This window comes from Diceros bicornis, chromosome 16, assembly GCF_020826845.1.
Source record: "Diceros bicornis minor isolate mBicDic1 chromosome 16, mDicBic1.mat.cur, whole genome shotgun sequence".
NCBI lineage: Eukaryota > Metazoa > Chordata > Mammalia > Perissodactyla > Rhinocerotidae > Diceros > Diceros bicornis.
Window position 1 is genome coordinate 47321270 of NC_080755.1, and position 14123 is coordinate 47335392.

At 38.5% G+C, this 14123-nt stretch overlaps 1 protein-coding gene across 10 annotated transcripts in view; it reads right to left on the reverse strand.

Annotated features, from left to right (window-relative positions):
• The window catches only part of TCF4 (transcription factor 4), a 354155-nt gene extending 342009 nt beyond the window's left edge, over positions 1–12146 (reverse strand). For 9 of the 10 annotated variants that reach the window (XM_058557189.1, XM_058557188.1, XM_058557193.1 and 6 more), the window contains exons 1-3: positions 10446–10566; positions 9467–9558; positions 7769–7841 (exon numbers count right to left, since the gene is read on the reverse strand). In XM_058557189.1, the coding sequence (XP_058413172.1) occupies positions 7769–7841; positions 9467–9538 (145 nt within the window). In that variant the 5' untranslated portion in view covers positions 9539–9558; positions 10446–10566. Of the gene's footprint in view, positions 1–7768; positions 7842–9466; positions 9559–10445; positions 10567–11684 lie in introns of those variants that run through there. The other variant, XM_058557181.1, reaches the window with a different exon arrangement.
• Between the last annotated feature and the right edge of the window lie 1977 nt (positions 12147–14123).

Below are 14123 nucleotides of genomic sequence, written 5' to 3' on the forward strand. Positions count from 1 at the left end.
ATGCTACAAGTTCCAGATAGTGATATAAATAAATACACCTTCCTAAACCATTCCTTACCAATTTTAACTCACCTTAAGTGGATATAAAAGTAATTACTAACAAGGTACACTAATTTGCATGCTTTTCAGGTCTGCACTTCAGCATCTTATACAATATGAAAACTGGAGTGTCCAGAGCTATCATTTCAATATCCTCCTTCGTAGGTCTTTTCCTAATTTAACAGTCCTCTAAATACCTTGTATTTAAGTCTTGGCTTGGGAAATTTGAGATTAAAAACCTTCCATTTGGATGCCTTGCAATTCAGCTAAGTACCCCAAAAAGGAATGTTTAAATTAATGGAAGATTAAAGGAAGGAAGAACATTCTAAAAGGCATTCTGTAACGGGGCTTTGTCACTACCTACTCTGTTTTATTGGGAACATAGTCTTTTCCCAGGAGATTGCAAGTTTATATGCCAACCATCAGTCCAGTTTAACTATTCAAAGTTAAAAATGTCAGAGAAAAAAAAAAGTTTGTAATGGAAATGCTGACATGCCACGAAGCAAAGAGGCATGAGCAGGTGCTTCTGTAACCAGGGTCATAATTCAATCAAGCTGTATTTTGACGTCATCTGTTACAGAAAAAAGCCAAATGGTTTATGAACAGCACCAGAACCCCAGAGATTAAATTACAGCCCTGATATTTAATCATAGGTCTTACTCTGTTATTTTTAATAACACAATACATTTTAACAGTTATTCGTCAACTGCCTTAGCCAAATTAGAACACGTGATGACAAGTGAGCCGGATTACGATGTCCATCCCTCACAATCTAGATTTTTATTATTTTTTCAGAAATGGTAAATTATACAAGTTTTCCTCTTCTTAAGAAACATACAGTTGGTGCAAACGGATTGAGTCCAAACCTTAATTAAAAGCAGCATGGGGCCCCTGACTATCGGGTTAGGACATCTGTATTTCTGTCCTATTATAGCCAATAACCAACTGTATGATTTGGGCAAAAGACATTTAACCTTCCCAAACCTTGGTCTTTACCTAAAAAATAATAAAGTACCTCCAAAGTCTCCTGTAAATCTGAAGTTCTAGAAATTATTTACTTGAAAAACAATATCGTGTCGTTTCTTTGGGATACCCTGAAGATCTAAGTGCAAAATTTTTATAGCTGAAAAGTTGATGAATTTTTAATTCAATTAAAATCACTCTGATCAAAGAGGTATTCTAGTACATAAGAATTTGTAAGCTAAAATTTTTAGAGGCGATATCAGCATCAGCAAATGAAACAGGTTCTTTAAAAAGTAATGTACAAATAATGCTGAATGAGTGAAGAGTTGTTTGCAAAACAAATCAATACAGGCACATCCAACAATGGATTGCAGTTAATAAACTACATATAGTAATTACCACCAGTGGCAGTCTAGAAAGTCATTCATTAAATGTTAATTGTCACACAAAAGTACAAAAGCATCCATTTGAACAATCGTGTGGCTGCACCTTTAAATAAAATACTTTCTTACAGCCCTGAAATTCATCCATATAAACTGATTTTAAACACACCTGGGTATTTGATATGCTGATTAACTGGGCCTTTATTTATTTTTGAAATGAAAGTAAACATGACAACCTTTTTCAACACTTTTGCTATTCCTGTGAGTCTGATACAAAATATATATACATATATACAAATATTACTTATAACAAAGTGTTAACCAATTTTCTCTAAAGATTAAATTGCTACTTCTCTTATGTCTCTCTCATAAGCATTAAGAGACATATGGTCCCAAAGTATCCACCTAAAATTCATGTGCATACTTTATTGCTCAGTCTAAGTGGGCTCACAGATTTAGAAAATGGATAACCCAAGTGTGTAAGCTTATAAATTTGGTGGTCAATTTTGACAATTTTATTCAGAGTAATAAGAAACCAGTAACAAAAATAACCTTAAAAAAAAAAACCTATGATGTGCTTTACTTTACTTTTTCTAACACTTAGCACTATCTAATTAACTTGAAAGAACACCTGGTCATAAAAAATAGCTCATAAAATACAAAAAATAAAGAAGGGGGGATTTTTTTTTTGTTTCTATTTGGCTTCACTTTGATGCTATGTCTGTGCAAGATCTGACTTACTCAACATATAGATATAAATTCTAAAGGTTCGGCCAAAAACATTTTGGTTCAGGACTTGTAAACTGAAGAACATTTCAAAACACACCATGTTCCTTATTAGGCAACTTAAGATCTGTTATCTTGGCTTATGGGAACAGATCTAAATAGCATCATAATACTAAACGTTGAAAATCACAGGCCTGGGGCCACCAGGACTCAACTCTATGCCTTGGACGAGGTTGCAAATTTCCAATATAAAATGTAGTTTACCATTAGGAGTAAATGTTTGATCTGTAAAGCTTACAAAATTACTTTGTTTATCATAGCAGATGAAAGCAAAAAGGAATAATTTTAAGCTCAAAACAAAATTGTTTATATGACAGTCTTTACTGCTCCATGATTCTAAGCATTTAAGACAGATTCGAGCAATTAACAGCATAAACTTTCATTACATAGTTCTATTATATATGTTTATGTGACTTCGCTGTTCATCTGTTATTTAAGTGATTTCCTCATTACAATAGTAGGGTAAAGATAATTTGCTGATGCTGTCAAAAATGTTAAGCATTACAGTCTCAACAGATCTTGGATCCCCACGCTTGTTTAATGCATTTTATTTACTTAAGTCAGTGTCAAATAGAGTACTGCTTTTTCCTTCTGAATTTAGAAAACGTAACATTTTAAGCACATGTCTGGTAATAGACATACCAAAAGTTCAAAACTGCTTCTTTTAGTGATGCAGATAGAATTTAGGATTATTGTTCTTGAATATTAAGTTTCAAAGATCTAACAATAAACTGCAAAACTTCTTTTACAGTTAAAGACAGGAAATCTTTATTCTTTAGGTATTAACAGAGCAGGCCTGGTTACCTCCACTTTTGGGTTGATTAGGTACATAAAAATAATTGAAAACAAAGTATTTTCACTAGTACCCATGCAGAGTGTCAACTTACAACAGAATGAGAGCATAACTTTGAAAATATCTACTATATTTTCCTTGTAAAAATAAAAAAGATAACAATAATAGTAACATGAGAGAGACATACTAAGTCACATTGAAACCCAACAAAAATTAGAAGGCTAGCTTATTCGGATACTAAGGCAGGAAAAAGAATGGGTGTGGTTCATATCATTATCTTAAATACGTTTTTAAAAAATGCTTATCTACTCTAAAGATCAGGAATAGTATTGCATGCCAAGCCTCAATAATACATTCTTATGCTTATATAATCTTGAAAAAAATAACCTATATCTGAGTGTGTGTGTGTGTGTGTGTGTGTGTTTGAGACGAGGACATTGAGCTAGGCAGACCTGGGTTTAAAACCTAATTCATTACTGACTGCTCAGAGCAAGCTGTTTAACATTTCTAAATCTCAGTTTCCTCATCTATGAATTGAGCATGGTAATCCTTGCATCTCATTGGGTTCTTGTGAGGATTAAAAAAATACAATAAATATAAGGTACACAGCACACCACTTGGCATATTAAGAAGCACTTTAATTTTGTCAGTGTCATGCCCATCCATACCCTCTTATTCAATCTAACATCTTGCAAAGAGTCACCGGGGCGATCAGACAAAAGAGAACGATCAATAACCCAAAATTTAGCTCCAGACCTTAAAAAGCATTCAAAGGACACATGCAGAAGCATTTGTAAGCACAAATATCAGCACACAAATCCTGACACCTTATTTGCAATACTAATTATAGAAAAACATAGTAGTGAAACCAACGTTATTCCAATAAATAGGGAATGAGCAAATCAAAACTTGTTTTTTAGAATAGCAAATAAAGGCACAGTTTAGAACCTCCTTAACTTGGGCCTCAGTTTTCTTTAGCTGTATAATGAAGGCACTGGGCTATATATTTCTAAGGGGTTTTTATCCCCCAAATTCTATGATTCTAGCATAATCGGTTTAATGCCACTTTACTTATTTTTTAACCTATTAAATTAGTCTGCTCTTTACAAAAAGACACACAATCGTTATGAATTGTAAGGCTGTTTTAAAACACACACACAATTAAATAACTCTATTCAACAAATACCTTTAAGAGGAGACCAATTTTTTTTTCACACCGTAACCATGAACTCAAACTAGTACGGATGGAAATTGATTCAGGATGCTGACCCCTTGAATTTTCTCTGTGATACACAACTACCCGTTGGATTGATTTTTTTTCTCACTGAATTTACTAAACCGATGTGTCGTTTTGCTGTCATGAGGATATAGGTTAACTAACTTCTATGAACATCAAGAAATGCTTTTCCTCTTTCAAAAATGACCACGACAGGGATGTGGTGTGTTTCACTGCTGCTCTTAATTGTTCAAACACCCATTCATTTGGCAATCTTTAACAAATGCTGAACACCTAAGTAAAACTAAACAGTTACAGGGAAAAAAGCTCAACTTTTAAACTAAGGGAGGAAGATGTAGTATCCATCATAGACTAACTGTAAATACATGTAACAGATGTGACCAGAGCTGTTCTTGAGTATAATTTCAGTGGCCCAACTTTAAAACTACTCTTTAAAAAGACACCAAAACTAGTATATTTATCTTTTGCTCACAGAAGACTCAAAGGTAACTAAATAAACTGCATTTTTGTTATATCAGAAAATTAAGCCTCTATTCATCAATAAATTATAGACTCTGGGTGTCTTTTTTTTTCTCTTGGTAACTTTGCCATCCTACTTTTTAATGAGAATAATTTTCCAATCGTCCCGGCATGTGGATGCTTTTAGTTTGTTTTAAGATCAATGATATAATGGATATTAAATCTCTTTGTATAAGTTTCCACATAGGTTACAACTATTTCTTAAAAATAATTCCAGAGCCCACCAATTCTCCCTGTTAAGGTCATCGAAGCTCTGAACCATCATGGCTGAATTGTTTTAGTGCTCTCTGCTGAACACCTGCAAACATCAAACAAAAACTGCTGGTCCTTTCCTGGGTTGACAAAAGCCTTTCATGTGAAAAATGCTCCCTGGGAATGTCAGGCTGTAGCTCAGGTTACATTCCATTCTCCCTAGCAGCCTCACCATTTCTTAAGGTGGTAGGAAAAACCATGTTTGTGAAATGAAAGATTAAAGGGAATATGGCCACACTTTATTTTCATTCTCACATTGCAAATCACGATGGAGCATCCTATATTAATGGAATCAAATGCTACTGGGAACTTTAAGCATGAAATATTACCACGTCTCACTTTGAAAAAATATAGCTGGTTTTTCAAATATGAACAGTTTACTTATACTTTGGATCTTTTTTTCCTGGATCCAAGTTTCAAAGCCACCCATGAAAGTGACATCTGAACCCACTCACGACAATGGATATTAACCTGAAGTCAATTTAGAAAATTATTCTTCTGTCCAAAGTTTCCTAGTTCATCCTTCCAGTTAAAGGGCAAAATGCAGTTTTCCTGGATTTTGTTGTTGTTGTTATTCTTTCAAAGGGATTTATCTTGGTTATTGAGTGGAAATAAAAGCCATTTTCTTCACTAATAGCCCTGTGCTCAAATGTATCTTGAACAGATGAGAAAAACCAACACTCCAATCTGTACCCTATATATTATGGTCACCATCATACTGCGTTGGATGAACACCCTGCATTTTTAATCCAGCCGCCAGAACAAAATAGCCACACTTTTTACCTTTATAAGTAAACATTTGGGCTGAAAACTACACCTCTGGTACAGTGTAACTTAAAATTCAACACCTTAAAAATAATCACAGTATATTCATTAGAAATATCATAACAAGTCTCACTAAGGATGAAGTCTTAAGACTATGTAAGTTTCAATATATGATCACTTACCAAAATGCAATACATATTCATACCTATCCAGCCTGTACTGTCTGTAAACACTTAAACATCACAGCAAGGACTTTATTTAAATGTGAATATAGAAAATGGACCAGCAGCACAGTTGTCTTTTTAAATGTAACACAATTTCATGCTTCCAAATCACCTTACTTTATTAAACCATATCTAAACTGATATACTTAAGTCATTCCAAATGTGTCAGTTTTTACAATGTGCAAAGAAGTATTTTGCACTGACTTTGAAAGCAGTCTCTCTGTGCCTTTCTGACATAATCTACTTTTAGATTTAAACTGAATACATATTTTCTTAAGTAATATGAAGAAAATTACTGTCAGAGACAAAGTTACAGTTTTGATATTGTCTAACATGAAAAATTAATTTGCCTACAAAAGACACTTATACTCATCTTTACTTCAAGGTTGTATAGAGAATACAATACAGAAATTTGGAACATATAATACTAATACAACAAAAAAATTTTAAGTCCCTAAATGGAAAATTTAACAGGCCCAGAACAGTAAAACACAAACATATGGTCAGTAGTACTTTTAATCAAAGTGGACCCAGAAAAATAAAAGATAAAATATAACTATAGGAGGCATCTTATATTTTATAAATCAAGCTATAGAGACAAAACCTCCCTTACACTTATGGGAGCCAGACGAAAGAGAAGTAACTTATTTGGAAATGAGCAACTTTTAAAAGCCATTAATTTTATACAAACATACCAATTATACAAATCACAGAGATGAACAGATTTCTTTCATTGTTATAGCACCAAATGAAAATTAAGAGATGGGAAATTATATTCAATAGTTAACATACAATTCCACTGGCATGTCACAGTAAAAGATGTCAACATTTACCAATCTGACTTAAGAACAGTACTCTGTCTAATGTACTCTTATGTACCACTGCCAGAACTCCTAAAATACTGCAGCTGTTTAACAAGCATAAATGGATTTAAGCCTTGAACCTAAAGGATAGCAGGCAACAATGTACGCCTCCTTCTGATATGAAATACACTGGACAAAAAAACAAATACATTTTAAAGGAATATCATATTTTCAGTTTTCACTTTTAATAAGAGACCTTCAGAGAGTCCCCTATTGAAACTCCTCCTTAGATGCCAGATAATCCTTGCGCACACAGATTCCTTTGTGAATAGCGCTAACGTCTTTTTTAAGCATCACCTAAAGACCTTTCATTTATAAAATGTAAAAGTCCTTCCAAATTTGCAACTTTAAATATAGCAAAAATTCATTGCACAAGTAATTGCTTACAGCAAAGAAACAGCTAAAGCACCAAAAAGGATATTTTAAATACAAATGAATTCATATTTAGCTCTCAGATTAGCAAGAGGCTATTTACAGCAATGGTTTACTATGCAGCATTCATCTGCTAAATTAAGTGCTCATTTCTTTAAAAGGGTTAATTATACATAGTACCTAATAATTGATATTATTTACAAGGGATTTTCCCTTTTTTTGAAAGTTAGATTTTTCCCTCAATTTTCATATAGGGAGCATTAATTTATTTCCCCATACTAACATTGGACTTATCTTCATGTGTTTGATTACAATTGTATTAGAAAATTGCTTTTAAATTAAGTGATTGAATTCTGAGAGTTTCTTTGATTAAAAAGAAGATCTTATTTTAATTTTACAAAAGATAACATTTTGCCTAAGTTATACCACTGATGGATAATGAAATAACCATATCATTATAGGCTAAAATTTCAATGACTTTTTCAGAAGACTTCAACAGAGCCAAAAATATACAATGAGTGAATAAACAGCTAAGAACATTTAACTACACACTAAGAAAAGAATTTACATACTTGAGCCAGTGAAATGTCCACTCGCCAAAGAAGTTGGTCCATTTTTGCCACTGCTCACAGGAGGTGAAAACATCTAAAAGAAACAAAGAAATATTACTGTGGAAAAAAAGACATTTGTGCCTTCAGAGTTAGTCAAAGATCTTTCACACTCTTACCAAATAACTTCGAGTTTATGCTAAGGGTTCATTTTAGCAAAATACATCACCATTCAACTTAAAACTAAAACAGGCACAACATTACCAATCAGCCTCCCCCCCCATTACCACTCTATTCTTTCTTTTTCCTCAGACTCATTAGGTTGCCAGTACTAGGCAGTACTATACATTTTAAACAAACACAGTCCCCACAATGTTATCAAAATTCAGGTTGGAGGGCAGCGGCCTCTCTTAAAAACACTAGTTTTACAAAGGAGAAGAAAAAAGTTGTTTCTTTTATATTGAAAACCTTGGCCATAAACGTGGCAATGTCCATTTCCATCCCGTATAGGATTTGCCTGTCATATGTGAACCCAAATAAAAATAAAAGTGCCACCTGCACTAAATTCTCATTTCGTCTCTAACATGAGAGCAATTTGAAGCAAGACTCTCTCTCTCTCTCACTCTCACTCTCTCACCCTCTCTCTCTCTCTCTTTCACTCCCTCTCTCTCCAGCATTTATTTCGACCCTAATTGGTTTCCCTCTTCTTCGACGTATCTAGTGGATAATGCGCACCTTCCCTGAGTCAGAGCCTGCAAAAAGCAAAGGAACGAATGGAGAAAGTGCAGCAAGCAGAAAGGGGGCTACAAAGCTGCCTAGGGCTACGTTTCCTGGCAAAACTTCCGAAAGCCATTTCTCCAAAAGAAGGTCTAGAGCAGCAGCACCAGCAGCAACAGCAGCAGCAGCGGCAGCAGTAGCAGCAGCGGCAGCAGCAACATGAAAGAGCCCCACTTAGAAGGCGGTTTGGATTTTATTTGTGTGTTTTGTGGATTCTTTTTATTTTGCTTTGCAAATGCATCTTACACCAAACTCATCTGGCATTAAAAATGAATTAATTCCCCTGACATGTTTGGGAAAGGGAAGCAAAGGGATGGAGAAGGACCAAGTACAACCGTAAAACTCCACAAGTGTGTAAGTTCTGCTTTGTGCTGATCTCACGACTATGAAATTTACAGAAACAGTCGAAAGGGTTCTAAGAACGTATGCTCAGCATACACATACGAGTTTTCAGAATCCCAGGAAAAGGTGTAACTAGGAGGACTACAGGTCCTACTAACCCAAAACATCATCAGTTTAAAACTTTAAGAGACAACTGGGTCTCCTATTATCTCTTTTCCATTTGCAGAAAAAAATAAATAAAATGAGTAGTGCGCAGTGTTAGTACTCAGTGTTCAGATAAGGCCAAGTTTTAGGGGTGGTTTACAGTTTTAGGGGTGTCTGTCTTTCCTTTCCATTGGAGAGAGATTCCTTTATTTTGGGGGTTCGGTGTGTAGGGAATTCAAGGCAAGTAATTAGACTCAAAAAAAGCCTGATTCGTCCATCACACCCAAAAACTGTAGTTGAAAACTTATCAAAAAGACCTTCATGTTTACCAAGGATTCAGCCAATTAAAAATTATTCCTGTCCTTTAGATTACTATTGGTTTCTAGCTGAAGTGTTTGGGTTTTTTGTTTTATTTGTTTTGTTTCACAGCTGTTGTTAGTTTCCACCGTTCTTTCTTACCGCACTGAAATCCAGTAAATCACTCAGCTCTTTGTCCGTCCCTAAGGCAGCCATTCGCTGTTGGTGATGCATTTTAGCAAAATCACACAAACCTAGAAACATGGAAATAACCGCAATCAGAAAATCCAGTCCCAATCCTTGGAGAAAACACAATCGGATTTTTGGAGACTGGGGGGGTTGGGGGTGGGGATGTGGGGGCGGGTGGGATTAAGGTGGAAAGGAGGGAGGGATGGGAGAGTTTTTTTTTTTTTTTTAAGATGGAATAGGCAGCAATAGCAAAAAAAAAAAAAAGCGATATTGATATTGTATTTCCAAAGAGACGATCAAAACTGGTAACATCCACTATAAAACCAAATCCCGGAAGGAAAAAAAAAAAGCCGCTCTTCAGCGCATCATTTTATGCAACAGGAGGTAGAGCGAGAAATGAATGGATCACAGAGAAAAGAGAAACTACTCAGAACGATCCGGTCTCAACTTTCCCCCCACCCTCCACCCCACCCCCCTCACACACACTCACACACTCAAACACACGCGCACACAACACTCACACACACCACTCCCCTCTGCATTTCAAAGTAGCTATAAAGAAATTAAAGAGGAGCGTCTCTGGAGTGAAAACACGTCCAAAGGGGGAGGGGTGACAGGGTCGGCGAAAGGGGGGGAGCAGAGCGGAGAGTCGGGTCCTGTAATTGTCCAGCACCCTAATTTGTGAAAGAAAGGGTTGTAAAAATTAAAGTCAGGCCCTTGGCAAAGTCATCGGTCGCTCCAAGTGGCATTGCTGGGGCCGGGGGGCGGGGGGGGGGTAGAGACGAGGGGGAGGGAAGAGGCGCTGGAGGGGAAGGGGTGTCTCTTCTGGGAGCGCCGGGAGCCGGGAGCCCGCGGCACCGGAGGCGCGGAGCCGCGTGCGGGGCCGCCGAGCCCGAGCCCCGCGCCGCCCGGCGCATCAGCCCCGCCGAGCCCCGCCGGCGCCGGTACCTACCGCCCGCGCGCGAGAAGGGGCTCTCCGTGCACCGCCGGCGCCGAGGCGGCGTTCATGTCTAACCACTGCCTGCACCACCACCACCTCCTCCTCCTGCGCCCGCGCCCGCTCCAGCTCCTTCCCCGCCGCCGCCGCCGCCGCCGCCGCCACTACAGATCCGCAGACACACAGCCAAGATCCCTGACTCTTAACACCAACTCTCTTCTCCGGGGAGGGGAGGGGACGAGGGAAGGGGGGAGGGGGAAACACGCCGAGGCGCACGGAATTGCAAGTTCAGCAAAGAAATGGGTGGGGGGGCTCCGGCGGGGAGACGCGGCACACTCGGGTCGGGCTGGCTGGGATGCACCCCCCCCCCAAGAAAAAAATCTCAAAACCTCCCCCGCCTCGCAAAAAAAAATACAAACGAAAATTCATCGAGCACCTCATTTTCCCTCAGATCGTCAGTTACAATCTGAAGCCTCAACAGTTCAGTTTTTGCCCGTTTCATCCATCGGAGGCACTTTGAAATTTATTCGAGTTTACATCCCCTCACTTCTTTCTTTCTCTGACTCTCGTTCCCTCTCGCTCACACATCCACACACGGCAAAGCAAGTTTATACGAGGCTGCAAATACACGTGATGCAAAAAGACTTTGCCAAGAGGACAATATTTTTCTTTTCCGTATATAAACCAAGCCACATTTTGCCGGGGAGATTTTCATTTCGGTAGTTTTGCGATGGGGGCGAAACCTGAATTGCATACTTTCTTTCCCCTCCCTTTTAACTCACAGAATAGTATAGCTGTAAACTTCGCCCAAAAAAAAGGCAATTTTTGAGGGTAGATGTTGTTTTGTTTTTACACTTGAGTTCCTAAGGCACGCTAAGTCCGCGTTCGCCAGCACTGTAAGTTTTTAATTCAACATTTACCATTACAGGCCCTGCATGCTCTTAAAACATACTTTTTCACACCACTTTTTAGGATAAAAATTAAGCTTCATCATTCTATCCTTTCGTAATAACAAGCGTGCTTTATCCAGTATATGCAACAGACACTATTTTAACGTGTGTTAAAATACACATTCTACAAACCCTGTTATGGCTAGATGTGCGAGTACATACACAAAATGCATGCACACACTTTTTCCCATTGGCAATTATTTAATAGGTTGTTCCTTTTGTTTTAATAAAACATTGGGATCGACATTTAAAAAATTAAATTCAATTACAAACAGTTTACTCTGACAGCAAATTGTAACGTTACCTTAAATGGCCACAAATATGCTCACAATATTCCAAGGAAAGTGACTTTAAAAAGAGAGACAAAAATCTTCTGCAAGTACTTAGTATCTCACATGTGTATCCCCCAAAAAAGTATTTTAACTGGTACTCAGTTTTGCTCCAGGGATATCCACAGAACACAAGATTATGCACCTGGCTCTGGTTTTTGCATTTTCCACCATAAAACTGCAACAAAATTCCCTCCCCCAAAAAAGAAATCATTAAAAAAAAATCCAACAACTTTTTCTTATTGTTTATAAAAAAAAATATCAGTACAAGATAGTTATAATTTTTCCTCAAACAAATCTTGTTGGTGGTTTTTTTTTTCTTCTTCTCTCATAAAGTCTTAAACTTGTTCCAAGTTTAGAGGTGTCTCATCATCATCCTCCTCCTCCTGCTCATCATCACCATTGACTCCCCCGCGGAGTCACATTGATAATAATAGGTTTCCCTGAAAGATACATTGTAATCCATTCACATCCGGGCACTGCGGGCTTATAAAGAGAAGGCTCTGCGGCCGCGGCTGCTCCTCCAGACAATGACTGGGGAGGGGTGGGGCGGGAGCGGGCGACCATAGAGTGGTAAACAGAGCGCCTAGAGAGGCGACCAAGATGGCGGCGAGCGCGGGCCACGCCTCCTCCGCGACCGGAGGCGGGAGGCGGGTGGCTGGGCTTGGGCGGGCGTCGCGCGTGGGGCCGAACGGCAAGGGTTTCCGAGGCTGGGGCGGTTTCCAGGCCCCGTGTTTCTCCGCGCTACTTCTTGTTACGGTTCCCTGGCCTTCCTTGTTCTTTGACTCAAAAGTATAGTTTCCAAATAAATAAGGAATTACACTCCACAGACTTCCGCGGGGGAGTCAGATCTGGCTCACCCAGAGGGAGGCTCGGGGAGGCCGCGGCGGCCTCACCCACGGAAAGCCGAGCCCGGTTCTCCCGCAGTGCGCAGCGGGTCCTCTTAGTGAGGCTTGGGGGCTGTGGAAACAGGCCGCTGAGCCTTGGAGCTCCCGGGCTGGAAGAGGGATGTGGGTCCTCTTCTCTTCCGCCACCCCCACCCCATCTTGGTCTAGGACCCTGGAAGAGTGAGAACTTGGCAGATCCAGGAAGCTTCACGTGGAGAAGACTTTCATTTATTCCTGAGGAGACTCAAATCAAGTTGGTACCATGAGCCACTGCTGACTCAATGTCTCCTGGCCAAGCAGTTACCTCCTCTGGCCTGTTTTCTGGTCTGTGAAATGAAATAACAGTGCCCACTTTACAAATTTCACAAGAGTTAAAGGATAAAGGTGAAGAAGGAGCCACCACTAAAGAAATCTTCCATTTCCGTGTGTAATCCTTTGCTAAACCAACTGATATATCTAATCTAGCCCACGGAATTTTAAATGAAGATTTCTCTATTCCAAAAGAATGGTTTTTAGTCCTCCCACCAGACAAAAGCGAGTAATAAGAATGATAGGTAACACTTATATAGTGGATTTACTATATGCCAAACACTGTTCTAAGAATTTCTGAAGTATTGGCTGTTTTAATTCTGAGAAGGACTCTAGGGGTGTGTGTTACTACGGTCTTTTACATATAGGGAATCAGAAGCAAGTAACGTTGAGTAGCTTGACCCAGAGCAGTTTACTAAGTGGTACAAACTTGCCTAAATTACACATCTTTGTTAAGTGGTAGAGCCCACCTTTGAAGCCAGGCAGTCTTCAACCGGAATCAACATGAAGCCACATTCCTATACCATCTGGCAGCGGGAACATCCTAATCTCCATTTTCTGATGCAATTTTGTGGCAGTAACAGAGTTCAGATCAATTTTCAAGATCTTTTGTTTCTGTGTAAGTTTTTAGAGAACAAGAATTAAGGCATATATAAATTGTTTCCTGTCTATTCACACATTGTGAGGATTCCTGTCTTCTATCCCCATTCCGTGTTCTCATCATAAAATAATATTTTACATTTAGACACTACTTTATGCTGCATTATCATAAGCATTATCTCTGATTCTCAGAGTAAGCCTCTACAGGCTCTACAGAGATGATGTAATAAAAAGATCACAAACGTTTGTTTAGAAGAAATATTCCACTGGCTCTTCCTCTAATCAGCTCTGTGACCTAAGGCTTGATGTCATGTATTTTACCATAAAATGCAGAGGCTAGACTAGATAATCTGGTACAATTCCTTCTAGCTTCTAAATTTTAAGGTTTCTCCATCCCCTGAATTTTAAGGGGAATAAATGATCTGTCCAGAAATCAAGAATAGGTTCAGGTCTGGGACTTAAATGTACCCAACTGATGGCTAGAGGTTTTAGTTTTTTAAACCGTATGCTACAGTCAGAAAATCGTGCAACTACCCTTCCTATTTTAAATTAAGGGACAAATGTGGGTTGTTTTTGTTTCGTCCCTGAACTATCAGAGAATAGGTATACTTATGAAGA